The 26932-nt window shown below is 46.4% G+C and overlaps 2 protein-coding genes across 9 annotated transcripts in view; one reads left to right on the top strand and one right to left on the bottom strand.

Annotated features, from left to right (window-relative positions):
• The window catches only part of LOC102004889 (sterol 26-hydroxylase, mitochondrial), a 45889-nt gene extending 36108 nt beyond the window's left edge, over nucleotides 1–9781 (top strand). The window contains exons 2-9 of the mRNA XM_005395627.2: nucleotides 3777–3967; nucleotides 6938–7137; nucleotides 7264–7461; nucleotides 7612–7784; nucleotides 8534–8700; nucleotides 8890–8971; nucleotides 9057–9269; nucleotides 9424–9781. Coding sequence (XP_005395684.1) covers nucleotides 3777–3967; nucleotides 6938–7137; nucleotides 7264–7461; nucleotides 7612–7784; nucleotides 8534–8700; nucleotides 8890–8971; nucleotides 9057–9269; nucleotides 9424–9543 — 1344 coding nt within the window. The 3' untranslated portion in view covers nucleotides 9544–9781. The remainder of the gene's footprint in view (nucleotides 1–3776; nucleotides 3968–6937; nucleotides 7138–7263; nucleotides 7462–7611; nucleotides 7785–8533; nucleotides 8701–8889; nucleotides 8972–9056; nucleotides 9270–9423) is intronic.
• A 7382-nt stretch (nucleotides 9782–17163) lies between these two features.
• Nucleotides 17164–26871, bottom strand: Prkag3 (protein kinase, AMP-activated, gamma 3 non-catalytic subunit). Of its 8 annotated transcripts, none has more exons than XM_005395625.2 (14): nucleotides 26779–26864; nucleotides 26356–26395; nucleotides 25757–25912; nucleotides 25022–25428; nucleotides 23787–23868; nucleotides 23580–23638; nucleotides 23421–23466; nucleotides 23185–23239; nucleotides 22866–22992; nucleotides 22551–22716; nucleotides 21080–21117; nucleotides 20769–20915; nucleotides 20225–20457; nucleotides 17164–19736 (listed from the first exon to the last, which is right to left on the bottom strand). In XM_005395625.2, exons 3-13 carry the CDS (start codon nucleotides 25908–25910, stop codon nucleotides 20341–20343), a joined length of 1398 nt encoding a protein of 465 aa, XP_005395682.1. In that variant the 5' UTR covers nucleotides 25911–25912; nucleotides 26356–26395; nucleotides 26779–26864; the 3' UTR covers nucleotides 17164–19736; nucleotides 20225–20340. The 8 variants fall into 8 exon arrangements, with proteins under 8 accessions (XP_005395682.1, XP_013375247.1, XP_005395681.1 ...); XM_013519793.1 differs by having other exon boundaries at nucleotides 26716–26806; XM_005395624.2 differs by having other exon boundaries at nucleotides 26702–26788.
• Between the last annotated feature and the right edge of the window lie 61 nt (nucleotides 26872–26932).

The raw sequence follows: 26932 nt of genomic DNA, 5'->3' as shown, positions 1-26932 counted from the left end.
CAAAGATTAAAACTAGATCCATATCTTTCACCATGCACTAAAGTAAAGTAGAAATGCAATCAACAACTGGGATCTCATCTTATTAAAAAGCTTTTGCACAGCCAGAAAAACCATCAACAGAGTGAATAGACAATCCACACTACAGGAAAAAATGTTTGCCAGCTGTACCTCAGACAAAGAATTACTATTGAGAATATATAAAGAACTCACAAAAATCAGACCCCCTAAATGTAAAGACCCAATCCAGAAATGGGCATCTGAGATGAACAGATACTTCTCAGATGAAGTACAAACAGCAAATAAATATATGAAAAAATGCTCAACATCATGGGTCATTTGAGAGATACAAATTAAAACAATACTGAGATTCCATCTCACCCTGGAAAGAATGGCTATCATCAAGAAATCAACCAATAACAAATGCTGGTGGGGCTGTGGGGAAAAAGGAAGCCTTCTCCACTGTTGGTGGGAGTGTAGACTGGTGCAACCACTGTGGAAACCACTAGGACTAGAGATTCCATTTGATCTAGCTATTCCTCTTTTTAGTATCTTCCTGAAAGAATTAAAAGCATCACACTAGAGCTATGTATGCACACCCATGTTTATAGTGGCATTGATCAAATGCCCATCAACTGATGAATGGATAAAGATGTGTTTTATATATATATATATATATAACAAAATATTACTCTACCATAAAAGATGATAAGCTTGGGACACTTCTAGCTAAATGGGTGCACCATGAGACCATACTCTTAAGTGAAATAAACAGGACACATATTTGTAAATACCACATTGTTTCTCTGATGTGAGAAACTGAAAATGTAAATAAGGACCAAAATGTATAATAGGTATTGTGAAATAGGAAGAAAATGTTCAAATGGGAAGGGAAATGGTGGTGGTGGGTTGGCGTAGATGGAGAAAGAAAGGAAGAGAAAAGAAAAAAATGAGAAAAGAAGGAAAAATGGAAACAAAACATAAATAAGGAGGGGAAGAGAGGTTGAAGGGAGGGGAGGGGAATGGGAAAAAAAAGAATCAAGATATGTCACAGTACAGGTACAATTCCCTATGATGAATGCTATCATTACATATATCTAAAATGTACCAATAAACTTAATTAAAAATAATCATTGTACAACAGAGATATACTTTATAAATAATTGTTGGTTTATATAATAATGTTAATTCCTTTTAAGGCCTTATATAATTTTTGTGGAGAAAGTGAGCTATTGATTAATCGAATTTTATAAATTAAAAAATTAAAATGTGAACTTTAAGAAAAGTAAATAAAATTCATTTATAGCAAAATGAATCTGGTCAGAGTCCACTTACAAATCTAGGTAGCATACAGATAAATTCAGCGGGGTTCGTCCAGGTCTTCCTGCCTTTGGGAATTATATGATCAATGGTGGGTGAATTAGTGTCCCAGGAAATATTATTTCTTTTATTCCCCTTTAGATTTAAAAATGCATTCCCACTGTTCAAAATTCAAAACAATGTAGTGTGATATATATTAAGCAGTTTTATTCCCACCGCTGTACCTACTTCTCCTTGAAGGAAATCACTTTAGTAATTTCTTGTGTATCCATTCAGTATTTCTCTACAAAGGCAAATGTTCTTATTTAACCCCTCTCTTTTAGATAAAAGGTGCTATACTTTTTATGTAATAATTGATTTTAGGTGTCTTTCTATATTAATACACATTAGTATACACTTTAGTATCAGAAGCTTCTTTGTCCCTTTTTAAAAGTTGACAATATTATTCTATTATGTGGGTGTCCCATACTCTGTAAATTTGTTAGTGGTTTTTATATTAACAAATTGTGCTCCAAGTAGGGATGTATCATTTTAGACTCCCACCAGCCATGCATGTGTCTGTTTATTTTCCTGAAGGGAAATAGGCCTATGCACTGTAGTGTACAGACAATCAGCTGTTCACCGGCAGGTGCTACTGAGAGGCTGAAGTGGGAAACAAACCTAAACAGGTGTTGGGGGTTTGTCGAGACTGTCTTCCAGGCAACGGGCAGAATCAGTCAGGGTAGATTCTGGGCAATGGAGTGACCTATTGGGAGCAATTGTGTTGCAGTGGTCCCAAGAGAATCCCTTTTTTTTTGAGATGTGGGGCTGGGGATATAGTTCAGCGACACAGCACCTGCCTGGCAAGTGTGAGGTCATGAGTTCAATGCCTGGTACCAAAAAAAAAAAAAAAAAAAAAAAAAAAAAAATTAAGATGAGCTCTCCCACTTAGTTCAGGCTAGCCTTGAACTTGCTATGTAACCCAGGCTGACCTTGAACTCTTGGCAATTCTCCTGCCTCAGCTTCTTGAGTGCTGGGATTACAAGAGAGTACCACCACTCCCAACTGAGAACCCTATTTTTAAGGCCAATAGTGAGATACAGTATGACTGGGGTATTTTCTGGACCCTAAATTGGGTGATGTTTTCTTTGTTGTTTTTTGTTTTTTGTTTTTCTTCTGGTACCAGGAATTGAACTCATGACCTTGCGCTTGCCAGGCAGGCACTTTGCCACTGAGCTAAATCCCCAGCCCTGGGTGATGTTTTCTTTTGTAATATGAATAACAGATCTTTTTTCTGTAACTTTAGTGTCTTTTTAACAGAATTTTGATATTAACAGATTGTGCTCCAAGCCTAATTTTTGTACTTGAGCAGACTGTGATCATCTTAAAATCTCTTCAGTAACAATTACGAAAGAGGAAGTACTTGAGAAATCACTGTGTTTTATTTTCTTTCAGTTGTGGGTAACCAGTAGATTTTCTTTCAGTGCTGTGAATTCTTTTTAAGTTTTGCCCTCCCACTAACAAAATATATTTATTTTCTTTCTCACTTTCAACTACAAATACATGGTAGAGTGTCAGTTTCATACATGTAATGAATATCAGTTACCAAGTGCTGAAGAAATTCTTTTTTTTTTTTTTTTTTTTTGGTCTTTTTGAGACAGGGTCTCGTTATGCAGTTCAGGCTCGCCTTGACCTCACTTTGTAGCCCAGGCTGGTCTCGAACTTGCAGCCATCTTCCTGTCTCAGCCTCCAGAGTGCTGGGATTACAGGCATGCGCCACCATGTCCAGCTTGAAGAAATTCTAAGATACATTTTTTTTCAGTGTTGGAGATGGAATCCAGGGCCTTGTGCATGCCATGCAAGCACTTTACTATTGAGCTACATCTTTAGCCCTTAAGAGAAAATATCTGAGACTTACATAATGTAACCAACACTTTTTTTGTTTTGTTCTGTTTTTTTAAAAAAATATATATCACGTGGCCTGGCCTAGTTCATATTTGGACTCTGCCTTTGTCATCTGCTTATTTTTTTCCCTTGGACTTTCTCATCATGTTTTACTTTTCTGGTTGATTACATAACATGTTTATCTTTATCTCCATGAAGCTGCAAGCTGCAGTAGACTTAAATGATAAGAAGAAATTGTGAGCTTTCTAGCTCACTTCCCGAAAGAGCTCTGTTTCCATAATATGCCAGGTCCCAGTACCCACCTCCAATTATCCCATTCTCCCACATATCCTCCAAGAACCTCAGTTCCACCAGATTATCCCTCTCAATATTCTTGCCCTTTGTGTGGCCATTTTTTCAGTATTCTGCCTCTAGAATCACTGGCCATGGCAGTGCCTACCTGCTCACACAATGCACTTTTGCCCAGCCCACTTGCTGTAGTATAGCCATCAGATCCCCGCTTTTACCCCATGCCCTCTCCCAGAAATGCCCACCCAGCTGGGCTCCAGTTATTCAGTTTTGGTTGAACCCCACAGATGCTGACCAAGGCCAAGTATGGTCCAATATGGACATCTACCACGGGCCCTCAACTCCTAGTGAACCTGGCCAGCGCCCCACTTTTGGAGCAAGTGATGCGGCAGGAGGACAAGTACCCCACAAGGGACTCTATGGAGCTATGGAAGGCACACCGGGATCATCAGAGTCTGCCATACGGGCTCTTCACCACGTGAGCAGGGGCCCAGAGGGACTGGAACAGGGCCCCAGAGGACCAGGTCAAAAGAGAGTAGAAATAGGGCACTAGTAGGGTAAAGGGCAGAGTGGGATCTCCCTGTATCCTCTGAGCCCAATACTCAACCTTGGAAAACAGTCCTTGGGTGGGCTGAGACACAGGGACCATTCATTGGCTTTTCTACTAATACATTTACTTATCCAAGTGAATGATTCACTGTGGGCAAGTGAATGACTTTCCTTTCCTTGGCTTATGTTTCTGATCTGTAAAGTAAGAGATCCAGCCTCATTAGAGTGTCTCCAAGGTATCCCTACAGGCTTTTCAGATCCATTTTTCTACATTATGGTTCAAAAGAAGTCAATTTACAATTGAGAAAGTGTCATTACCCTATTAGTTGGGAAGATTATTTAATTAAAAAATATTTCCAAAATCATGTATTGTACATACATTATTGACTGTAACTTCCACAGACATTTTCTACACATGGAGATAGATGCAGTTTTCAGTAATGCTTTTAAAAGTTAATTATTTTGGCAGTGGCAAAATGAAAGATAGACTGAGTATATTATTTACTTCCATGCAAATGGACGTAGATAAAGGAGCATCATTTGTGATAAACCATTCCTTAGGCCACTGGTTGTAAGTGGTTATATCACAAGATTTCTTAACAGAACTCCAAAACCAATAAATAAATTTATTGATCATGATCAACTTGACAACCATGTTTTAGTCACTTCTCAAGGGATTCAAATTGATCCTAGTGTGGAAGTCACCAGTACAGTAATGAAAATAACTATATCTTCATGACACACCAGGCACCAGGATAGTCTCTTTGTATTTATGATTGCCTTTTATGCTTACAACAAGCCCATGAGTGGATAGCATTATTGGATGAAGAAACTGCGGCCTGGAAAGGTTTTACATTACATGTCAGAGGTGACATAAGTAGCTGGCAATGCAGTAGCTCTCCCTAGTTCCAGAACTCAAGAACTTATGACATTGACATTTTGGGAAAGAAAAAGAATTGGTCAGAGGATACTTTTTATGTATCTTTCCTGTCCATATATTTATTCTCTCATTGCATGTTTTTTTCCTGGTTCCTTAAGGGATAGTTTCAAAATTAAAACAATTCTGGCGCCCATATTTAAAGTTCTGAGAACAGAACACAGTCTGTTCTTTATTTTTTTGTACCAGGAATCAAACTCAGGACCTTGCACTTGCCATGTAGGCGCTTATGCCACTGAGCTATATCCCCAGCCCCAAGTCTGTTCTTTTTTTTTTTTTTTTAGGTTTTTTTTCTCCGGTACCAGGAACTGAACTCACGACCTTGCGCTTGCCAGGCAGGCGCTTTTGCCGCTGAGCTAAATCCCCAGCCCCTCAAGTCTGTTCTTTAAAGCCCTTTAACTTGAAACCTGACTCTGAAGGCAAGGTTGGGTGTCATTTTTATCGGGCCTGGCCACCTCTAACTTAACAGCTCAGATTTAGAATAGGAGCTGAATATTATATAGATTCCTTTGTGATCTATTTATTTATATTTACTCTAAAGCCAATTTTCTAAATATATTTTATCAAGTATATGCATTTAAGAGCTATTTTGCAGTTCGGCATGGTGATACATGCTTGTAGTCCCAGCACTCTGGGAGGTTGAGTCAGGAGGATTATGGGTTTGAAGCCAGTCTAGACTGCATAGTTAGACCCTGTCTAAAAACAAAACCAAACACAAAATACTTTGACTTTTCTTGTTTTATTTTAATATGTATATTTTTTAACTCTCTCTTCATGAGCATTATTTTCCCAAGAAATGGCTTAAAATCTCCAGAAATGCTTTCCTTTAAGCTCTGTAAATCCAGTTTCAGCTGTGCTGGGAGTTTTACTATTGGAACAGTTCCTACACCCCTAAGTTCCAGTAAACAGATCTATTTTGATTGTCATTTCTTCTTAAGCAATACTTTTAGTTAATCTTTTTGTAGCCGTCCTGACACAATAAGCTCCTGGCTGTGGAGATAGGGGTTGAGTTTTGTTAAATGAGTTTTTAAAATAAAATTTGTTTTTCTTAAAACTTCATTAAAATTCAGTAATACTCATCATAAAAAATTCAACAATAAACACTAAATCTCCCCTGCACTCCCATGTCACCTCCGAAGGTACCAGTGCTGGCAGTGTGATGTGTATTCTTCCCTGCTTCACCTAGAAACATGCAGATGCATGTGCAGTATTTCCTTCCTCCTTAAAACTGAACCACATTGCATTTACTGCTTTGCAAATACATTTTCAAAAATGGATGTGGACCCAGCTTGGTTAGCTGGGTAGGGCAGCCCCCCAACACTGTCCCACATGGGAAGCATGTTCCCACCCCTCTGAGCAACCTTGCCTAACCATCTACTGCATGGATTTGGCACATGGCTTTGTGGCCTCAGCCGCTTTGTCCCCTTGACCGACTGAGCCAAGCAGAACATGAAGACTCAGAACCCGAGGAATCCAAAAACCCTAATTTTCTCTCCTCCCAGAGCAAGTGGAATACTGGAGCTTTCCCTCATTTCACATATGGAAGATTCTGGAGTTGTATAATTCTAAGATACTAATAGTCTACATTCATTAAGAATTCATTGTATGCCAGGCACTGATCTATGCACTCTAATAACCTGAACAAGCTCACTAAGATGGGCATTTCTATTATGCCCAGTTTTCATGTGGGGAAACTGAGGCATACTGGAATTAAGTTACCTGCCTTAGGTCACTCAGCTAGTGATCATCAGACCTGTGATTTGATTCTAGATGCCCACTTTACTCACTTCCACTGTGAGATCCTGAGCTTTTATAGTTCTGAGATTCTATTATTTAAAGCTTGGTCATTGTGTAATTCTAAATGCTGGGAGAAAGATTTTTCTCAACTCTATGGGGGTCTCAGGGTGGGACGAAACCCTCTGATTGACGCTAATGTTTGTGTTGCCTCTCCATGTCCCACAGGGAAGGACATCAGTGGTACCAGCTGCGCCAGGCTCTGAACCAGCGGATGCTGAAACCAGCTGAGGCGGTGCTGTACACAGATGCTTTAAATGAGGTGATTGATGACTTCATTGTTCGGCTGAACCAGATTCGGGCAGAGAGTGCCTCGGGCGATCAGGTGCCGGACGTGGCTCACCTCTTCTACCACTTTGCCTTGGAAGGTACCCTTGCTGGGAGAGGGGCTGGGAGCAGGAATGCGTCGGGGTAGGCTGTGCTCCCCTCCTCAATGTCCCCTGGATTCTGCGTTCCCTGGCTCTGCCTCCTGTGATGGCCTCTGCACTTCCTAGCTATTTGCTACATCCTGTTTGAGAAGCGCATTGGTTGCCTGGAACCGTCCATCCCTGAGGATACGGTGAACTTCATCAGATCTGTTGGGCACATGTTCCAGAACTCAGTCTATGTCACCTTCCTCCCCAAGTGGACCCGTCCCCTGCTGCCCTTCTGGAGGCGATACCTGGATGGTTGGAACACCATCTTCGTCTTTGGTGAGGTGTCCCAGGGGGCACAGGGAAGGAAGCTGGGGCTGACTCCCAGGTCTGTGCCTCTCCCAATCTCTCCTGGGACCTTCTCCCTCATGCCAGCAGCTGTCAGAGCAGCATGACCTCATCCTCCCCTGTTCTCCATTGCCCCTGCAGGAAAAAAGTTGATTGATCAGAAATTCAAAGAAGTGGAGGCCCAACTACAGGCAGCAGGACCAGATGGGGTCCAGATATCCGGCTACCTACACTTCCTGCTGTCCAGTGGGCTGCTCAGCCCTCGTGAGGCCTTGGGCAGCCTGCCTGAGCTGCTCTTGGCTGGTGTGGACACGGTGTGTGAGCAGGACAACAGGGAGACCAAGGGCTTCCAGCTCATGTTTGAACTGATTCCCTGTGATCCCCTGCCTGGGCCTGACCTTCATCACTCCATAGAGCTTCAGCTCTTTCTGTAACCTGGATGCAGTGCTAAGGGGAAAACAGTCGTTCAGCCCAGCTGAAGCCAGCATACTGGGGATGGAACCCAGGGCCTTCACTCTGAGCTATAACCTCAGCCTTTTTAGTTTTCTTTATTCTGAGATAGGGTCTTGCTAAGTCACTAAGTTGCCCAGCCTGGGGTGAAATTGCAATCATTCTGCCCCAACCTCCCAGAATACTATGATTATAGGCATATGCTGCTGCGACCCTGCTAGGGCTGGTCTTTCAGTATAAAGAGAATCTCGTCATCACCTGCTGGGCCCCTTTTGCTCTCGCATATCTATAGAGTTTCATTCATATCAATTCCAACTTTGTCTCATCACACTTGAAGTAGAGTTGGAACCTGGCCCATGAGCACCTCCTGTCTGTAGAGGACCCTTTTGTCATGTGGGCTTCTGCTTCTTACTGTCTCCTCTGACCTTATCCTGCTGTAGATTCATGCTTAGCACGAATGTTGCCATGAACCCACATCTCTGTTCCTGCCATACTTGTGGCTAAGTAAGACCTTCCTAATGTTGCATGCACCCACTCATATACCTTCCTACCTCCCAGCTGGGCTCTTCTCCTAGAAATCTCCCTTTACTTTCTCTCCTATTCTCCCTCCTAGACATCCAACACACTGGCGTGGGGCCTGTACCACCTTTCAAAGAACCCAGAGGTCCAGACAGCCTTGCACAAAGAAGTGGTGGGTGTGGCACCCCCAGGGAAGGTGCCGCAGCACAAGGACTTTGCCCACATGCCCCTGCTCAGAGCTGTGATTAAGGAGACCCTGCGGTACGATGTGATTCCTAGAGCACAGAGTCTATGTGTGGGTCAGGAACAGGGGGTAGGGCGGCTGGTGGGCTTCAGCTAGGAACAAGGGTGGTGGGTAAGGGGCAGGGGCACCGGAGAGGAAAGGGAGGAGTGGGACTCTGCCCCCTCTTGGATCTGGAGGCAGACCCTAGACTTTCTTTTTCCCTGCAGCCTCTACCCGGTGGTCCCCACAAACTCACGAGTCATCATGGAAAAGGAAATTGAAATTGATGGCTATGTGTTCCCCAAGAACGTGAGTGAGGCTGGAGCGCCCAGTTGCCCAGCAGGGCCCACAGACCTGTGTCAATGGATTCATGATGCCTGTTCTTGCTCTGTAGACCCAGTTTGTGCTGTGCCACTATGTGGTGTCCCGGGACCCCAGCATCTTTCACGATCCTGAGAGCTTCCGGCCTCACCGCTGGCTGAGGGAGAACAAGGCGGATGCTGCTAAGGCCCAACACCCATTTGGTTCTGTGCCCTTTGGTTATGGGGTCCGGGGCTGCCTGGGCCGCAGGATTGCAGAGCTGGAGATGAAGCTGCTGCTGGCAAGGGTGAGTGGGGAGGTGGGGAGAGGCTGGCAGGTCAGGGAGGGGCGAAGGGGTTGGTAGGGAGGAGAGGCAGGGAGGTTCAGGGAAGCAGTGTGAAGAGGGGGACAGTGGGCAGAGAACAAACCCCCACAGCCCCCGTGTGCTTTGTCTCCACCAGCTGATGCAGCACTACGAGGTGGTCTTGGCGCCTGAGACAGGGGAGCTGGAGGCTATGGGCCGCATCGTCCTGGTTCCCAATAAGAAGGTGGCCCTGCGTTTCCTGCAGAGGCAGTACTGAGCTGGGCCCCTGCTTTCCTGGCGCTTGTCCCGGAGTCCCCAGCCCTAGCTTGGCAGTTGCTGGTCATTGACGTGGCCCAGGTGAGGAAGAAAGGAAGACTAGACAGGCTGGTGGAACTCAGTGCCTTTCCCACAGCGCCTGAGGTTCTGCCACATTTAGCATTTAACAACAGATAAAGCCACTCCTATCAACTTGCTGTCCTTGGATGTGACACAAAATAAAAGTCTTCTACTAATTATGGGGGTCTTCATTGTTCTTTTTTGTTTGTTTGTTTTTGTTTTTGTTTTTTTTCCGGTACCAGGAATCCAACTCATGACCTTGGGCTTACCAGGCAGGCGCTGTGCCACTGAGCTAAATCCCCAGCGCCCTTCATTGTTCTTTTTGACCACGTGCATCTGAACCCTTTTCTGTGTTTGGAGAACACCCTTTCTGCACCTTGAAATTGTGGGAGGTCCTGCTGCTCTCCTTAGAGCCTGAGCACGCCACACTCTTCCCCAGACCTCACTCAGAGGCCTTGGCCTCCTGTGGTTGGGGCAGCAGCACTGATTCGGGCACCCAAGAGTGGCACTGTGTCATTCCTGCTGCCATCATGTGGGTGCAGTGGCAGACACCTCTAGTCCTAGCCACCTGGGAGGGTGAGTCAGGAGGATCGCTGAGCCCAGGAGTTTGGGACCAACCTGGGCAACACAGCAAGACTCCCTTTCAAAAATAATAAAATAAAATAAGCCATCTTTTTTTTTAGAGAAAATGCTGAGAGAGAGGATATGTGTTGCCACAAAATTTATTGGGGGAGCTCTTGGTCAGGCTAGGGTGGCCTCTAGTAGGCACTGATGTTTGGCTTAAGGATCTAGTCACCCTTCTGGGCATAATCAGGAGGATCGAGAAGCTACCACTACAACCATGTGCTCTAGAGCAACTGTGCATCATCTCAGTTTAAAAAAAATGTGGCCCACCTCGCCTCTAAGCGCTCCTGAGTGGACTCAGACTTTTGTGACCACCCCCGAAGCAGAGAGAAATTGCCTGCTGCCTCACTTCCTCCTTCTGGTAGACCTGAATTTCTCCCTGGCCAGCTGTGAATACCCTGGAGGGCATAAGTCCAGTGTCTTTCCCTTTGGATCCCTCACTCTGTCTAGCATCCAGGAGATGTTAAATAGTTTGTTGAGTGGGAAGAGACTAGAACAGGAAGGGGTGGGTGTGAAGGACACATCCTGTACACTGAGAAGCAAACCTAGAGAGGGTTAGGAGGAGTTTCCTTTCGCAGAGCCTGGCCCTTGAGCCCACATGGAAGTAGGCTCATCTGCGAGAACTCCTTATACATGCAGAGGATGGGGGCCAAAAGCAGTGCCCAGATCTATGTCACAAAGCCAACTGGGAGGACTTCTGCGTTCTCTAATGCGCTAATCCTTCAAACCAGCAGGGCCCAGCTGCTGAAGCCATTTGACTCCCCCACTAGTGGGGCTTGGATGGTGGCATCTGTGTGATGTGACTTGGGGTAAGGATTTTGTAGCATCTGGGCAGGAGTGTCAGTGTTCATGGTCTGCAGCCCAGTCAATGAATTTGTAGGGGAATCTCACATCAAAGTTCATGAAGCTACAGCTATTGTGGAAAATAGCATGGAATTTCCTCAAAAACTTACAAACAGAGGCACCATGTGATCCCACAATTCCACTACTAGGTACATAGTCAAAGCTGTGCAATCAGTATGTCAAAGAGACATCTGCATTCCATGTTCACGTATATTCACAACCAGTGAAGGTATGAAATCAACCTGAATGTCCGTCAAAGGATGAGCAGGCAAGGAAAACTTGCTATAGATACACAGTGGAACACAAGTCAGTATTTCTTTCTTTCTTCCTTCTTTTCTTTCTTTCTTTCCTTCTTTCTTTCTTTCTTTCTTTCTTTCTTTCTTTCTTTCTTTCTTTCTTTCTTTCTTTCTTTCTCTTTGAGATAGAGTCTTGCTGTGTAGTCCAGGCTGTCCTTGAACTTACTATGTAGCCAGGCTGACCTCGAACTTGAGGCAATCCTCCTGCTTCAGCCTCCTGAGTGCTGGGATTACAGATGTTTGCCCCCACACCTGGCAGTAGTCAGCCTTGTAGCAACATGGATGAACCTGGAAGACTTTATGCTGTTTTTTTGTTTGTTTGTTTGTTTGTTTGCTTGCTTGCTTGCTTGCTTAGTTGGTTTTTTGAGACAGGATTTCACTATGTAGTTCAGGATAGTCTTGAACTCACTCTACAGTCCAGGCTGACCTCCACTCTTGATGATCCTCCTGCTTAGTCTCCCAAGTGCTGGAGATACAGGCATGTGCCACTACACCTGGCTGGAGAACATTATGTTAATAGAAATAAGTTAGGCACAGAAAGGAAAATATCACACTATCCTATAGTTGTGGATCTTATAGGAGGCATCTGAAAACATCAAATCATAGAAATGGAATAAAATGGTGCTTACCAGAGGCTGGATTAGAGGTAAAAGGAACTGGGAAATGTCTGTCATAGGACACAAAATCTCAGAAAGAATGACCTCAGGAAATGAATCATACATCGTGGTAGCTATAGTTAATAATAATATAATGTATACTTGAAATGGCCAAGAGACTAGTTTTTAAGTGTTCTTTATACACACACACACACACACACACACACACACACACATACACACACACATGCAGGATAAACCTGTATGCTAAAGCTTATGTTGAATAGTTTGATTTAGGCATTCCACAATGTGTATAAATATCAAAACACATTGTATGCTATACATATCTATGACATTTACTTTACTTTACAATTAAAATATTTTAAGAAGAAAACAAGTCAATATTTATAAAAATTCCATGAGGATTATATATACATATATACATATGTATGTACAATGGAATATTATTCAGCCATAAAAAGAATGAATACTAACTCATGCTACACTATAGATAAATCTTGAAAACATGCTAAGTAATAGAAACCAAACACAAAAGAGCACATATGATATTCCATGCACATGAAACATGCAGAATAGGCAAATCTACAGAGACAGAAAGTCGACTGGTAGTTGCCAGGGGCTGGGAATAGGAAGGGAAAATGGGAAATGACTGTTAATGGATACAGAGTTTCTTTGAAGGGTGATGAATAGATAGCAGTGATTGTTGTACAACTTTGTGAATATACTACACAAGTACCACCAAACCATATACTTCGAAAGAGTAAAATTTAATGTATGTGAACTGTATTTTGATTTTTAAAAAATCTACGAAATCATCTTCAGCTGGAGGTGGTGGTGCACGCATGTAATCCCAGCATTCAGGAGGCTAAGGCAGGAGGATTACCACATTAGTTGAGGCCGGCCTGGGGTATATAGTGGATTGAAGGCCAGCTGGAAGTACATAATGAGACCCTGTCTCAAAAAAAAATCTTCATAAGATTATGTAGATATAGCTTCTGATGTAATCAGTACCTCCAGAAGATTCAAACCAACACCCTGGAGGGCCCACAGGAAGTTCTGAGGCAGCTTGCTGTTTGCTTATGCATCTCCAGGGCCTTAATCCAACCAGGGCCTTAATCCAACCTCCAACCTCCAACTGGAAATTAAAAATGAAGGGTAGAAACAAGAGCTAAGCATACTGGTGAATGAATGGAACCTTGCAGAATTTATTAAAGACCAAGCAATATTTCCTCATACTTCAGTGAGGGTAGGAACAATTTTAGAGGATACCTTGAATAGTTTTGTCAACAGTACTGTGTTAGTAACAGAATTTGGTACCAGAGAAGTGGGGTTGTTGCTGTAGCTATACATGACCATGTGGTTCATGGGCCATTGGGAATAGCTTGTGGGAAAGATTTGGAAAGGTTTGGAGATACCAGCTGAAACAGTAGAGCTGGAACACCTTAGGCTGTTCTGTATGGGAGAGTCTGGTCAGAGCTCAGAAGACCAAAAGGCTGGCAGAAATCTGACAGGTAAAGACCAGGTTCTGGAGGTTTCTGCTGGGAGGAAGAACTGTGTTGCCTGTTGGAGTCCAGAGGCTTGGTGTTATGGCTTGGCAGAAAGTTTGTCTGCATTTTGCTTGTGTCCTGAGACTTTGCCTGAGACTGAAATTAAGAGTGGAGGACTAATTAATCAAGGAAAGGTTTATTTAGCTCACAGTTTGTGGAGGTTTTAGTCCATACTGGCTCCAGGGCAGAGGGATACATGGCAGAGGACAAAAGTTCATGACTGTAGAAGATCGCAAAAGCAACAAGAGCACAAGAGAAGCAGGCAAGTAGCCAAGCCACCTCTTTCCCTCCCTTACATTGTATGCAAACTACCAGCTCCAGGGCAGGTGTAGCACTTACACCATGAATCAGTCATAAACTCTAGAATCCTGCCCCATGACTGCATGAGGATTTGGGGGGACATGCAGACACAAACCATAACAACTACAAAGATAGAGCAGAGGAGATCTTGATTGCTAAGAAGGAACAAGATAATATAAAAGATGCCTGAAGAAACAAGTCTCCACCCTTTGCAGCCTCACAACTGCAAAATTGAAAGACTTCTTTGAGAAGAAAGCCCCAGAGCACCAGGTTCCATAATGGCTGCAGCATAGAGAATTTGTTCCTCAAAACTGGACTCAGAGTGCTCAGCAATCCAGGCACTCGACCCCTACAGCCAAGAGAGAGGGAAGCCTGTCTACTGTTCCAGATGGCAGCAGACGTTGGCATCATCCATGTGGCACTGGTTTTAGTTGTATGCAGAAAGCAAGAATTATGAAGTTAAGGCAGCTTCTGCCCCAATTTCAGAAAGTCTGGGAGGTCAGGCAGTGTGCCCCTGAGAGGGCAGTGTGTGAAGCTGTGAGTGTGAAACCAAAGGTACAGTGGAGACCCCATAAGTTTGGAGAAGCCAGGAAGGTGGATTGTCTGAGGAAACCTGCAAGGAGGGAGCAAAGTGGCCCTAAGAGAGAAGCCATGGGAGCTACAACTTCCAAAATGTAGGGGCAGGGCTACTCTATCCCTTTGGAGTTTATAACTTGCCACAGATTGCCTCAGATGCTGCACATGGAACTACAGAACTTAATTTTTGCGCTGCTGGATTTTGGACTTGCTTTGGTTCCAATCTTTTGTATTCTTCTATTTGTAACTTTTGGAATGGAAATATTTATCTTGTGCCATTGAATGTTGGAAGTGTTAAATTTTTTTTTTCATTTGTACAGTGGCTCACAGCTAAGAGTTTACCTTACATCTCAGAGACCTGGGACTTGGACTTTTCAGCAATTCTGAAATTGTTAGGACTTTGTCAACTCTTAGAGATGGACTAAATGCCTTTTGCATAAAGGGAGGTACATCAGTCTTTGGGGGTCCAGGAGCTGAATGTTATGGTTTGTGTCTGGATATCCCCCCAAAACCTCATGTGGTCATGAGGGTCAGGCTTTTCAGAGGTGGCAGAATCTAAAATTTGTGATTGGTTCATTACCTAGTGTGGGGATTGGGGGTATGAGTGCTACACTTGCCCTAGGGTGGGTAGCCTGCATACAATATAAGGGAGGAAAAGAGGCTTGCTCCTCTTCTTTTTTCTCTTGTTGCTTTTGTTGTCTTCCACTGTCATTAACTGTTACCCCTCTGCCATGCCACCCTGCCTTGGAACCATCTGAGTATGGACTGAAACCTCTACAAACTGTAAACTCAATAAACCTTTCCTTCCTTATATTGTAAGTAGGCTACTGACCCTAGGATGAGTCCTCTACACCCTAGGATGTAGAACTGCTGAATTACTTAGTTAAACTTCCAAACTTCTCAAATTGACACAACGAATCAACCATAACAATCAGCTTTCCTATTCTGTAACAAAATACCTGTGATAATCACCTTATAAGGTGGAAAGGTTTATTTTGGCTCACAGGCTTTGGAAGTTTCAGTCTATGACTGATTGGACCCATTTGTTTGGGGCCGGTGGCAAGGCAGCATGTTATGGTGGGATTGCATAGTTCCAGCAAAGCTGTTTGTCTCATGGTGGCCTGCAAGCAAAAGAGAGTTAGCAAGGGGCAAGATCCCACTATCCCCTTCAATAACGTACTCCCAGGGACCTAAAGACCTCTCCCTAGGCCCCACCTCCCAGTAGTAATAAGTTGGAAACTACCTTTAACACATGGCCCTCTGGGGACATTCCAGATCCCAACTATAGAAAGTGCAAGCCAGGCATGGTGGCATAAGCCTGTAATCCCAGCACTCAAGAGGCTGAGGCAGGAGGATCATTGCAAGTTCGAGACCAGCCTGGGCTACAAAGTGAGCTCAGGGCCAATCTGAACTGCATCATGAGACCCTGTCTCAAAAACATACACATAAATTTTTTTTTAAAAAGAAAGTGAGAAACACAAGATAGTAGAAGTGAGGAGTTAAAGACACAAAGCTGAAACCTTAGCTACAGAGGCTGCTAACAGAAAACCCACAGACTCAGCAGAGGAAGAAAATCAAAGACTTCTCTGCCAAACAAAATACAGAATGTCCATCAAGAGTCTTTCTCTTTCTCTTCTTTTCTAAAAAGATTTTTTTAACTAGGTAGATAATGTACCTGCAGAAAAATATATCTACCATAAGTGTGCCTCAAGTTCTTTCATTTACCTTGGGAATTGAAAACCCTGCCTGTGGATATGCCATCACAATGCCTGGAAAAGACTTCTTTACTATAAATGAAAAGCTTCCTTTCTTTGACAGTGATTTAGTCAAACACATCTAAGCGCTCCAGGATGGATGTGATGCCATAGATCGATTCCTTCCCTTGCACTTCTCTGCAAGTGAAAAGGAGCAGTCACATTTGAGGTTGGCACAAAGCCCCTCTGTGGCTGGTGATGGGGCACACTTCTGGGGTTTGAGAGTTCTGAGGTCCCTACACCCTACACATCACAGTGAGGCTTTCTGATGGCCCATTCTGACCTTCCTCTGTAAGACAAGAACAAGAGCAGGTGTAGGATAACTGCAGAAAGGTGGATATTGATTCAGAATAGCAGATACACCTTTAACTGAAAAGTGCACATCTTGCTATTCTCAGTCCAGCTAATTGGACTTTGTTGGTCAAATTAGGATTAATATTTTTTTTTAAGAAAACACTCTGTCTTTTTTTTTTTTTTTTTTTTTTTTTTGAGACAGGGTCTCTCTATGCAGTTCAGGCTGGCCTTAAGCTCACTTTGTAGCCGAAGCTTCTCTCAAACTCACAGTGATACTCCTGCCTCTGCCTCCCGAGTGCTGGGATTACAGGTATGTGCCACCATGCCCAGCCTAACACCCTATCTTCCTAAACAAGCAGGCAGCACTCTTATTAATAAAAATAAGGTGCCAGTGTTCCCTGGCTGCTACATGCTTCTGTCCTAAAGATATTTTGGCTCTGAATGCTTGTTGGCATGGTAATGATTTATTCCCAGGTTATTATTTCTGATTCCAGTTTTAATATGTGTGTGTCAAGTGCAAACTTTATTGTCATCATGGAACGGACAGACATAACTTTGTAATAAATACATAGAAGTATTCATTTAAGGGTGCTTGGGAGAAGAGTTTTGCCGACGCTAATAAATCATACATCTTCTATGTTATGCCTCTCCTCTTAGTCAGTGCTTCTTGTAGACTTTAGTCATAATTAAATAATAGACGGACTCAGTTATGTGACAAATGATTTTACTACGAGAATGAGCCACTCATACTTATGTCCCAGTACAGCCACAACGCATCACAAAATATCCAATTTTTATGGAAAATAAATACAGTTGCTCAGACTCCACCCCCAAAGCAGGAAATGAGTATCTCTAAGATGAGCCTTGGGCTCTGCACCTTTTATAAGGCTTTCTTGGTCATCCTGGAGCACATCTGGAGTTAAGAGCACTGAGACAGTTGTGAGGAAGACAGGAAAGCAAAGGAGAATCAGGAGTCCAGCTTGGAGGCCACAGAAACCCAGGGATGTAGCGGGTGGGGCGCTGAGGAGGAGCTGAGGGCAGCCCCAGGTTCATATGCAGGAAGGAGGAGATAGCAGGGCAGGCTGCACACAAGCACACTTCTTTCATTCTGCGCTAGGGTGGAAGCAGTCGCAGCCCATGCTAAAGTTCTTTCCTGGCATCCGTGAAGGTTTGGGCTGGATGGGATCTGAGACGGTGGGGTGGGGTAGTCCTTCACAGACATACCCAAGGGGGAGATCTGCTGGGTCCTTGGGACAGCGAGCCCAGACACGCAGAGCCGCATGTGCTCTCAGGAAGGTGCAAAGAGACCTAGGTGCTGTCTTTAGCCTTGCCGTTACCACTGCGGGTCTCTACCCAGAGGCACAGAGTCAAGGGATTGACCTGTTATGCTTGTCCAAAGGCAGCCATCATTGGAGCCAGCCTGCCTTAGGCTCCCTTAGAGCACTTGAGAGAACCTCCTTGGCCGGGACCCAGCGATCACCCCATTTCATCCTCCTATTTAGCTCCAAAGCCGGCACCTTCCTGGGTAGGACAGAGCAGAGCCAGCACTGACCCTTGCATTCTGGCAAAGTGGTTGGTGAGAAAATACCTCATGTACTGCCTGACAGTCAAGCACAAGTGTCTGACTCTGACGCTTAGGAAGGTAATGGGGTCAGGATCACATTTTAGAAATAGTAACCTACCCACACTGGACAGCTGGACCTGCAATGCCCATTGCCACGGGGGAGGGTGACAGAAAGCCGAATTCCAAAGCCGAGTCTTGGCTTTGGAACCTCAAAAGCCCAGTCATCCAGTAGGGTGGCACTGGCTCAGGACACAGAGTGGACTTGGCAGAATACTTCAGGGACAGAGAACAAAGGGCCCTCGTCCCCACTAGCAAAGATTTCATGGGCTGGGGTAGGCAGGGGAACAAAGAGACCCTTCTGTAGACACATCTGAGCCCTTGTGAAGGGGGACCAGCCTGAAGGGTGGGGATATGCATGACAAGTTCCCCATACAGATTTGGAGTGTCAAGGGTAGAAGAGTCCTGGGCCCCAAGTTCCTGGGTAAAGCCTGGGAAAACAGTGGAGCACAGAGTAGAATGTGCTGCCCACTGTAACAGCCTGATGGGGCTTCCTAAAGCCGAGAGGGGTGTGGGACCAAGAAGCACAATGAACTGCATGTCCCGAGCACAGGTAGGACCAAAGGGGCTCTGGGAGTGAGGGCCACATGGTGGTGACTGAGCACATCAGTGACCGCCACCTGATAATGCGATGAGAATGGGGAGTTTTTAGCAGGTGCTGGCATAGATGGGAGCTGATGACTGACCGACAGAGCTTTACATTACTTAAAGCTTCCCCCACAAACAGCCCCAGGTAAAGATGAGGAAGAGACTCTCCATGGACTGAAGTTAATTTCTTCCACTTGGTGCAATGGGATTCACAATAGAAATTTCATTCAGTGTGAGAAAAATAATGGTGTTTTTTTTTGCAGATTGGAGTTCATAGACCGGACTTTATGTACTATACAAGTACTTAGTTCATAAATATTTTCTTTACAGTTTTGTTATAAATAAAAGATTTTAAAAGTCAGCGGAATACTGTTCTATGTGCCAAAGAAAAGCCACTTGCTGTTTTGCCAACTGTGGGGTCTCCTTCATGTCTTTGAATTCACAAAGCACAGAGATCTTGCACGAGTTCAGGTTAAATGTCTAGCATTTTGAGTGAGGTCAAATCCAAGTGCGCGGCTTATTCTTTTCGTTTTTGTTTTGTTGACTGCTCATTCTCAGAGATCTGAGTACAAGGCCACGGTCACTGGGAAGAAAGAACGCTGTCCACTGGCAAGAGCTAAAGGGTTTTCTGGACAATAGTGGAGAGAGGATCCTGCTCCACCAGGCAACTCTGGAAAGAGTGAACCCCAGCATCCCGGAAATGACCATGCCAGGAGAGTAGGAGGGCAGTGCCACCACAGTGGTTCCCAGAGGGAAGGAACAGCTGGGACTCCCAGGGCTAGGGTATGAGCTGAACATCATCCAGAAGAGGAGAGATCTAGAGCCCATGACTGTAGCTATGGGCTTCAGGCTTGCTGTGCCCCAGCGACCAGTCTCACCCCAGGTTAGGGGTAGGGTATACGAGTGGGTGTGGGGCATGGGTGGCCCCAGGGTAATCCCAGTGCCTCTGGGTCAAGCACCTCCAGGCGTGACTCAGTGCTGTCCTTAATGTCGTCATCCCATGGTGAACTGGGTGTGTCCGAGGGCTTCTGGACAACAGGCTGGACAAGGGTGACTGGGAAGGGCTGGAGAAGCCTGTAAGGAAGAGAAGGGAAGAAGGTAGCTAAAGAGGGAGGGAGAGTCATCTTCCCAGTGAGGGAGTCTTATCCTCCACTGCCAACTAGGTGGACTCTGTGCTTCTGCACACCGCTAGCAAATATCTGAGACTGCGCACTAGGTGGAAGCTCCCCCATGTAAGCCTTAGATCTTACTGAAGATGGAAATTTCATTCAACAAAGGTTTATTAGCTTGCTTCCTTCTATGCAATGCCCAGCCTGGGGGAACGGAATGGTGAGACAGCACCACCTAAACCTTCCCGGAGAGCCTTTACCCTGTCTTTGTCCACCCATTCTAGGAGGCCTCTGTGACCTCAGGTGGGAGTGGACAAAGTGGTGGCCTTTGCAGTTTTCATGGGACTAATCAGCTATTAGCAGGACCACTGTCACTCTTGGGGTGTCCCAGTGTGAGACCTGGGAGCCCAGAAGGACAGAGGGGTTGATCCAATGGCCTGAGGCCGAGCCTACCTGAACCAGAGCTGAACCAGCAACCAGGGGTGAGGAAGGTGAAGGCTAAGTCCCTCGGCTCCCTTCATTGACTTCCAAGTGTGGAGGGTGGCCTGGGAGTGAGGACTTGGGTATTCTCAGGCACTGAGGGCGTCGATGCCAGCAGGGCTGAGCACCAGTGCCTGAAGGATGTCCGAGAGTGATACCACGCCCAGGAGATGCTGGGTTTCATCCACTAACACCAGCCGGTGCACCTGTGGGTCCAGAGGGTTCAGTGAGGGGCAAAGCCTCTGGGCAGCTGTGGCACCAAGGCTGGTCCAAGGAACACAGGAGCTAGAGGGTGTCTCCAGGGAATGAGCTGGCGATGGCTCTGATCACTCAGCCGGCTGTGGCCCTTGGCACAAGGGCTCAATGGACAGGTCCTGGTGCATACCATTGTGGCTGCCAAGAGTTGGTCGTGAAATGGGAGGGCAGGCCAGGTGCCCAAAGATTGGGAAGGTCAGAGCTGCATGTGGAAGAATGGGGCTGTCCGTGTTGGGGACACACGTGCAGGGGCACAGGGTACCTGCTCACTAGCAATTCTGTCAATCACTTCCCCCAGGGTCTCGTGGGGCTGGCAGGAAAGCACTCCCTCAAGACACAGTGTCCTCTGCCTCAGGGCTTCTCCTACACTCATGTCTAGGTGGTTGTAGGTTTTCTGGGCAGCCAGATGCTGGGGCAGGGAGAGAAGGAGAGCTGTGGGTTACCCCTCACCCAAGTTCCAGTCCCACAAACAGCACCCTCTACACACTTGTAAAACCTGTCCACAGATACTCCCCATTCTTCCTCATACTGCAGCCTCCCCGAAGCACCCCCAGAGTCCCCACAGATACTTACAATCACATCAAAGCGGGAATAGAGGCCCACAACCTGACCTGCAGGAGGAAGGAGGGGAAAGAGAGGGAAGAGGCCCACATCAGAACCAGGATGCTATGCAAAGGGGCTCGGGCAGGTTTTTGTAATGAACTTGACATCTCCTAGGCTGCTTGCTGGCTTTGTAATAAGGTATCAGGCTGCCCATACCTGAACCACAGATCAGCTTAGCATCACCGAAAGGGAGACAGCCTGACCTTGTGCCTACTGATGAGATGCTATGCGGGAGCATAACATCACCTATGAAATATTCTAGCCTCAAGTGTACAGTCTCAGTTCATTAAGCCTTTAGATATCATTTTTAGTTTACAGGAATCAGGAACAGAGGAACAAGGTAAAGGCCACCTGTAGAAAGCAAATGGACAAGTGTGGAAGTGCCATATTCTGCAGGACAACTGATACAGGCTCTTCTATTCACATGTGTCATGGAAATGAAGGGGGAAGGGAACAGTTCTAAATTTAAACAGACTTAAGGGACAAAAGACAGAAATGCAAAATATGAACTTTAACTTGGATCCAAGTTTGAATAAATCAACTGTAAAAAAAAGGCGTTCTTAGGGAAATAGAGAAGTGAGAATACCAGACAGCATTAATACATGATTCATAATTTTGTTAGGCAAGGTAAATACAATAAAAATTACATTTAAGAGATACTGACTGATGTGGTTAAGTAACTTAAATTTCTTCAGAAATCAAGATGAACTGATTATTGTGGTATGTTAACAGTGGTTAATCCAGGCAACAGATATATGGAGTTCATTATGTAATTTTTCTACCATTTTTATTCATTTAAAATTTTATAATAAAAAATAAATCCAGGCTGAAGCAGAAGGACTGTATGTACGAGGTCAGCCTAGGCAACTTTGCAAGACCCTGCCTCAAAATTAAAAAATAAAAATAAAGTGCTGAGGATATTAGTTCAGTGCTGTTTCAGTCTAGTCTCCAGCATCACAAGAATAAAATAAAAGTAAATACAAAGCACTTCCTGATGTGTAGCTTATTATGTAAAATATTATTGCAAAATTTAATTTTGCCATACTTTTACAGCCTATAGTCCGATGAAAGAAATAGTTTTACAGTTCCTCTGACCTTTTCCAGAACAGAAAATTGAGGTCTGGCTGGGATGAGCTAAACAAAAAACCTGGCCTCCAGCTATTTCTTCTCACACACTCAGTTCATTGCATTTAATTTTATAAATCCTCCATTGTAATCAGCATGGCTGCTATGAGTCTTGCTCCACATAGGAGGAAACTGAGGCAGAAAGAAGTTGGTCCAAAGTTCAAAGGCAGAGACTCCTAACGCCCTCTACCCCGAGTCTCCAAGCTGATGCCACATAGACTCCCGCCCATCCTCAGCCCGTCTCTCCTGTGTTCTCCCCACCATGCCCTCCTCCTCCCCCGGCCCTGGCCAGAGCCTCTTGCCCTGGTGCTGGTACCAGATTCATTGACTACAGGCAGTGCCGACACTCGCCGATCCACAAAGATGTCCAGTGCGGTCAGAACGGGCGCTGTCTCTAGCACCACGGCCAAATCTCGGAATGTGCCGATGCCCAAATCTTGGATAGTGCGGCAGAGGAAGGAGGGCCGGGGTATCAGGGTCCCCTGGGTGGGGTGAGGACAGCCAGGTGACCAAAGGTCAAGCGGCCTGCAGAGGGCTCCCAGTTCCTCCCCCTCCCCCGAGGTTTGGAGACGGCTCCTCTGTGGCCTCCCGGTGGCTGCCCCTTCCTCTTCCCCACTGGGCCTGGGCTCACAAAGATGTGCAGGAATTTGAGCAGCCGCTTGTGTGTGAGGATGTAGAGCACTGTGCCTGACACTGGGTCCAGCACCGGCAGGCGATGGATCCGGTTCTTGATGAGAGCATAGACAGCTTCGAACAGGCTGGGGAGATGAAAGCAGTGAACCTGGGGCAGCCTGGGGAGAGACGCCCTCCATCCCTGCCTCCTAAATAGGAGGACAGGAGCCAAGCCTGCCTGTCTGTCTGTTTCCTAGGATGAGGCGGGGCATTCAGGGCTGAGTGGAGGGAGGAAGGCAAGGGGGAAGGAGACTGTAAGAAGAGGTAGGGATGCTTACCTATCACTGGGAGAGATGGAGACCAGAGGCTTGAAGCAGCCTTGAAGGTAGATCTCTGCAGAAAAAGCAGTCAAGCCAAGGGAGCTGCAGCCACCTCACTCTACAGCCCAACTGTTCCCCTCATAGTAGGCACCTGAGGCTCCCTATTGCCCTGCACCCCAGGAACTCCCCACAGCCCACTCTCAGCTTCGGCCTTGGGCACCATCCTCAACCCCATAGCTGCTCTCTCTACTCACCCCTCCAGGTCTCTATCTTATGTTGCTCAATCTCATAGATCTGGACCTAGAAGCATCAACAGGACTCTGGGAGTCAGACATGGGGCTACAAGCACCAGGCTCCCCGAAGACTCCCCTCTGCTCCACCCTGGCCACTGGCCGCCCCAGCCCGCTCCTCACCAGGGGGGATCTGTAGTATCGGTGCAGCACCAGGATGAAGTCTGTGATGGTGAGCATCCCTGAGGGGCAGACAAGGCACAGGGAAAAGGCTGGCTGAGAGCCTTGGGGTGTAGGCAGACTAAGGCCTTTGCCGTATCCCTACCCTTGTACCATGTGCAGTGTCCCTTTTCCACTCCCACTACCTCTGTCTTCCCAGCCTCTCCTTACCCACAAAACTCTGCTTCTTGCTGTCCCATAGAGGTGCTGCCCGAACGCCATTGGCCACCAGGGCAAAGAAGGCCTTCTTGATCTGAAAGGCAGGAAAGACTAGTTGGAGGGGGCTGAGTTCCAGGAGGCTCTCCTCCTCTATCACAGCCCCTCAGTGGGTACACTGCTGCTTCCCTATGTCCCCACAAGGGTTCTTCCATGGAGGCTTTTCTCCCAGGTCCTCCTGGACATGACCCTGCCTGTCTTGCCCATGTCATGGAACACACTGGACAAGATCACTGCTGGGCACATTTGCTCCTGTACAGATACACACTGGCCAGAGGGCAGGACTGCTTATGAACAGAGGCACTGAGGCGCCCTCACCAGACATATCAGTGTGTGAGACACTAACTCAGTGTTTCCGCTTGGAAGTCATGTGTATAAACATAGTACAGTGTTTGCCAATCTAAAAACTAGAGGTATACTTATTTACATAACACTTGCCTAGTAACATAGTTTTTTCTGTAAATAAATTTTATATTGACTCATTTTGAACCTCATCCTAAGCAATGCTACTTATACATGCTCTTTATATCTTTCTAAAAAACACTAGAATTAATACCAAGGTGTTGAAGTAAATATACTTGTTCATGAACTAGTAGAGCTAAATTGTATACTGTAGATAACACACACACACACACACACACACACCATGCTTCAGGCAGACACACACCCTTTGCTAAGCTGTAACAATGACAAGAATAGAAGTTCAGACATTTGGTAACTTAGCTTAATGGAAGAGTAGGTAGTATACTAGAGCTACCCATACTAGAGCTCATCCTATTTTTGTTAGTACTGAAAGTTCCCTAATCTTTGTCCTGAGTGGCTCTGCAGTGTCTTATACATATCCTACAGTTTGCAAAGCTCTCCTGCTTTGTGGTGGCTTATCATGAGATTCCTCTGAAACATGCAGAGAAAAGCAAGCATTCTGATCCCTATTTTAGAGAAGCTGGGGGGAAGTGACCTACTCACGGTTTCGTAGATACTAAGTGGCAGAGCTGTGATGACAATTAGAGCATTCTCACAGAGCATAGAATCCCTCTCTCTCCCCACTGGTCTCCATGGTGCTAAGAAAGGATCTTTGAAAGAGTCCCACAGGGGTGCATGGCTCTGCAGGCATCCTGGAGACATGCGTGGTGGCTGCCATGCTGTTGGAATGCAGGCTGGACTCAGGCTGGGTGGAGCTGGGGGCTCACCTCCAGCATGGTGTCGAAGATGACCAGTTTGGAGCTGGTCGCCATGGCATCATAGCAGGTGTGCTCCTGCATGAAGTGCATGTAGACCTGTGCCCCCGGCTTCTGCAACTCGTCATCCCAGCCGAGGCTGAGTAAAGGGACCTGTGGGGGTGGGCTCGGGGCAGGGCTGTCTTCCTCCAGATCTTTGAGGTCCCAGTCCCAGGCTTCTGGGGCTGGAAACTCCATGGGGAACTCCAGATCATCTGTGCTGGAGCCCACGGTGGAGGCTGCACAGTTAGCAGGGAGGAGGTCCCACCCTGTGGGTGGGGTCCCTGTCCTGGCCAAGGGAACATCTTGGGCCAAGGGCGTGGCCTTGGGGAATGTGGCCTCTAGCCCGGTGGACTCAGCAGCCGGCCTGGACTGGGCACCTGTTGTGGGGAAAAGGAAGAGATGACAGTAACTTCATCTTCCAAAACACATTCTCATGTGCGGTCTCAGTGACTCCACAGCAGCCTTGGGAAGCCTGGGTGCTGCGCAGGGGAGAAGCCAAGGATCAGAGTCCCATTTGACAGCAGCTCTGTCCTATCTTTCTGAGGTGACCACACTAAGCCCCTGGCTCTGCTATGCAGCTGCTCTCTCCTGTACGGAGAGGCTGAGGCTGCCAATGGAGGGCTGGATGCAACTCTGCCTTTGGAGGGATCCAAGACAGAGCCCTTGCCCTGGCTCCCACCTCCCCAGACCTGGCCTTGGCCTCACCTTCCCCCAGACCTGGCGGCTCCCCCTCCTCTGCAGCCTCTTGCTTCGTCCTCAACGATGTTTTGGCCCCAGGTTTCCCACAGATTCTTTCTGAGCTGGCGCTCATGGCTGGTGACGGCCACAAGAGGCCATCACCTTGCTCTAGAAAGCTCATCTCTGGAAGGGGGAACAAGGCCTGCTTGGTTAGAGGAAGTAGTACAATGAAATCAATTAATGCATTCTTAACAATTACATTTGCAGACTTCCAAAGGGCTTTTTCTCCAACACATTCTGTACTCAGCAGCATTATAAGGGAAGCATTATTACCATCATCCTTATTTTACTAGTGAGGGACCAGAAATTCAGAGAGGTTAAGCAATTTGCCATAAATCACACAGCTAGGAAGCTGTAAAGTTAGTACTGGGGTCCAGGTCTTCAGAAAAGAGAAAAGAGGAGGTGAGGGGCACAGAATGGGGAAAGAGGAAAAAGAAACAATGAAACAGAGAAGGAGCTCTCCTGATAAAGCCCAGCTAGGGGTTGGGAGTTGAAGTTTCCAGAAAGGTGGGGGACTAAGACAGTGAGAGAAAAAGCTGGCCCACAGGGAAGGGACATTCACCTACCTTGCTGTTCAGGTCCCGCAAGGCTGCTCCAGGACGGGGTCTATACAAGGAGAGGAATGTCTGAAGGCTGGGTTACACTTCACCATCCCCAGGGCCTCCCCCTGTCACTGCACACACGTGCACACACACTCGTGTGCACACATATGCACATACATGCACACACAGTCATACACACACGTACCTAAACACACACCCAAACACACTCAGCCACATGTAAACACACATCCAGCCGCTCCTAGACACACAAGACCACACAGGCGCACACCCAAACAGATTACAGCGTGTATACGCGGGCACCCACGCTCACACACAGGAAATACAAACACGCCAGCAGGCTTTCACTCACACATGCACGCATACACATCAGCACGCCGCGCTCCAGGGCCCTGCTGTCCCAGCGCCGGCCCCCTGGGACCCCAGTACCCTGCGCAGAGTGCGCTCCAGCTCGGGCTCCAAGCAGCTAGCCTCAGCCTGAGCCTCAGCCGACGCAAGCGAGTGCGCGACGCGCGCTGGGCAGCACTATTCTGGGCCGGGCCCTGGCGCTCCGCCTGGCCGGATCGGTTTCTCTCTGATTGGG

The sequence above is a fragment of the Chinchilla lanigera genome, unplaced genomic scaffold (genome assembly GCF_000276665.1).
Source record: "Chinchilla lanigera isolate Chin_1 unplaced genomic scaffold, ChiLan1.0 scaffold00052, whole genome shotgun sequence".
In the NCBI taxonomy this organism is placed as follows: Eukaryota; Metazoa; Chordata; class Mammalia; order Rodentia; family Chinchillidae; genus Chinchilla; species Chinchilla lanigera.
Note: the sequence above shows the minus strand (reverse complement) of the source record. Positions and strands in the feature narration are given on the sequence as shown.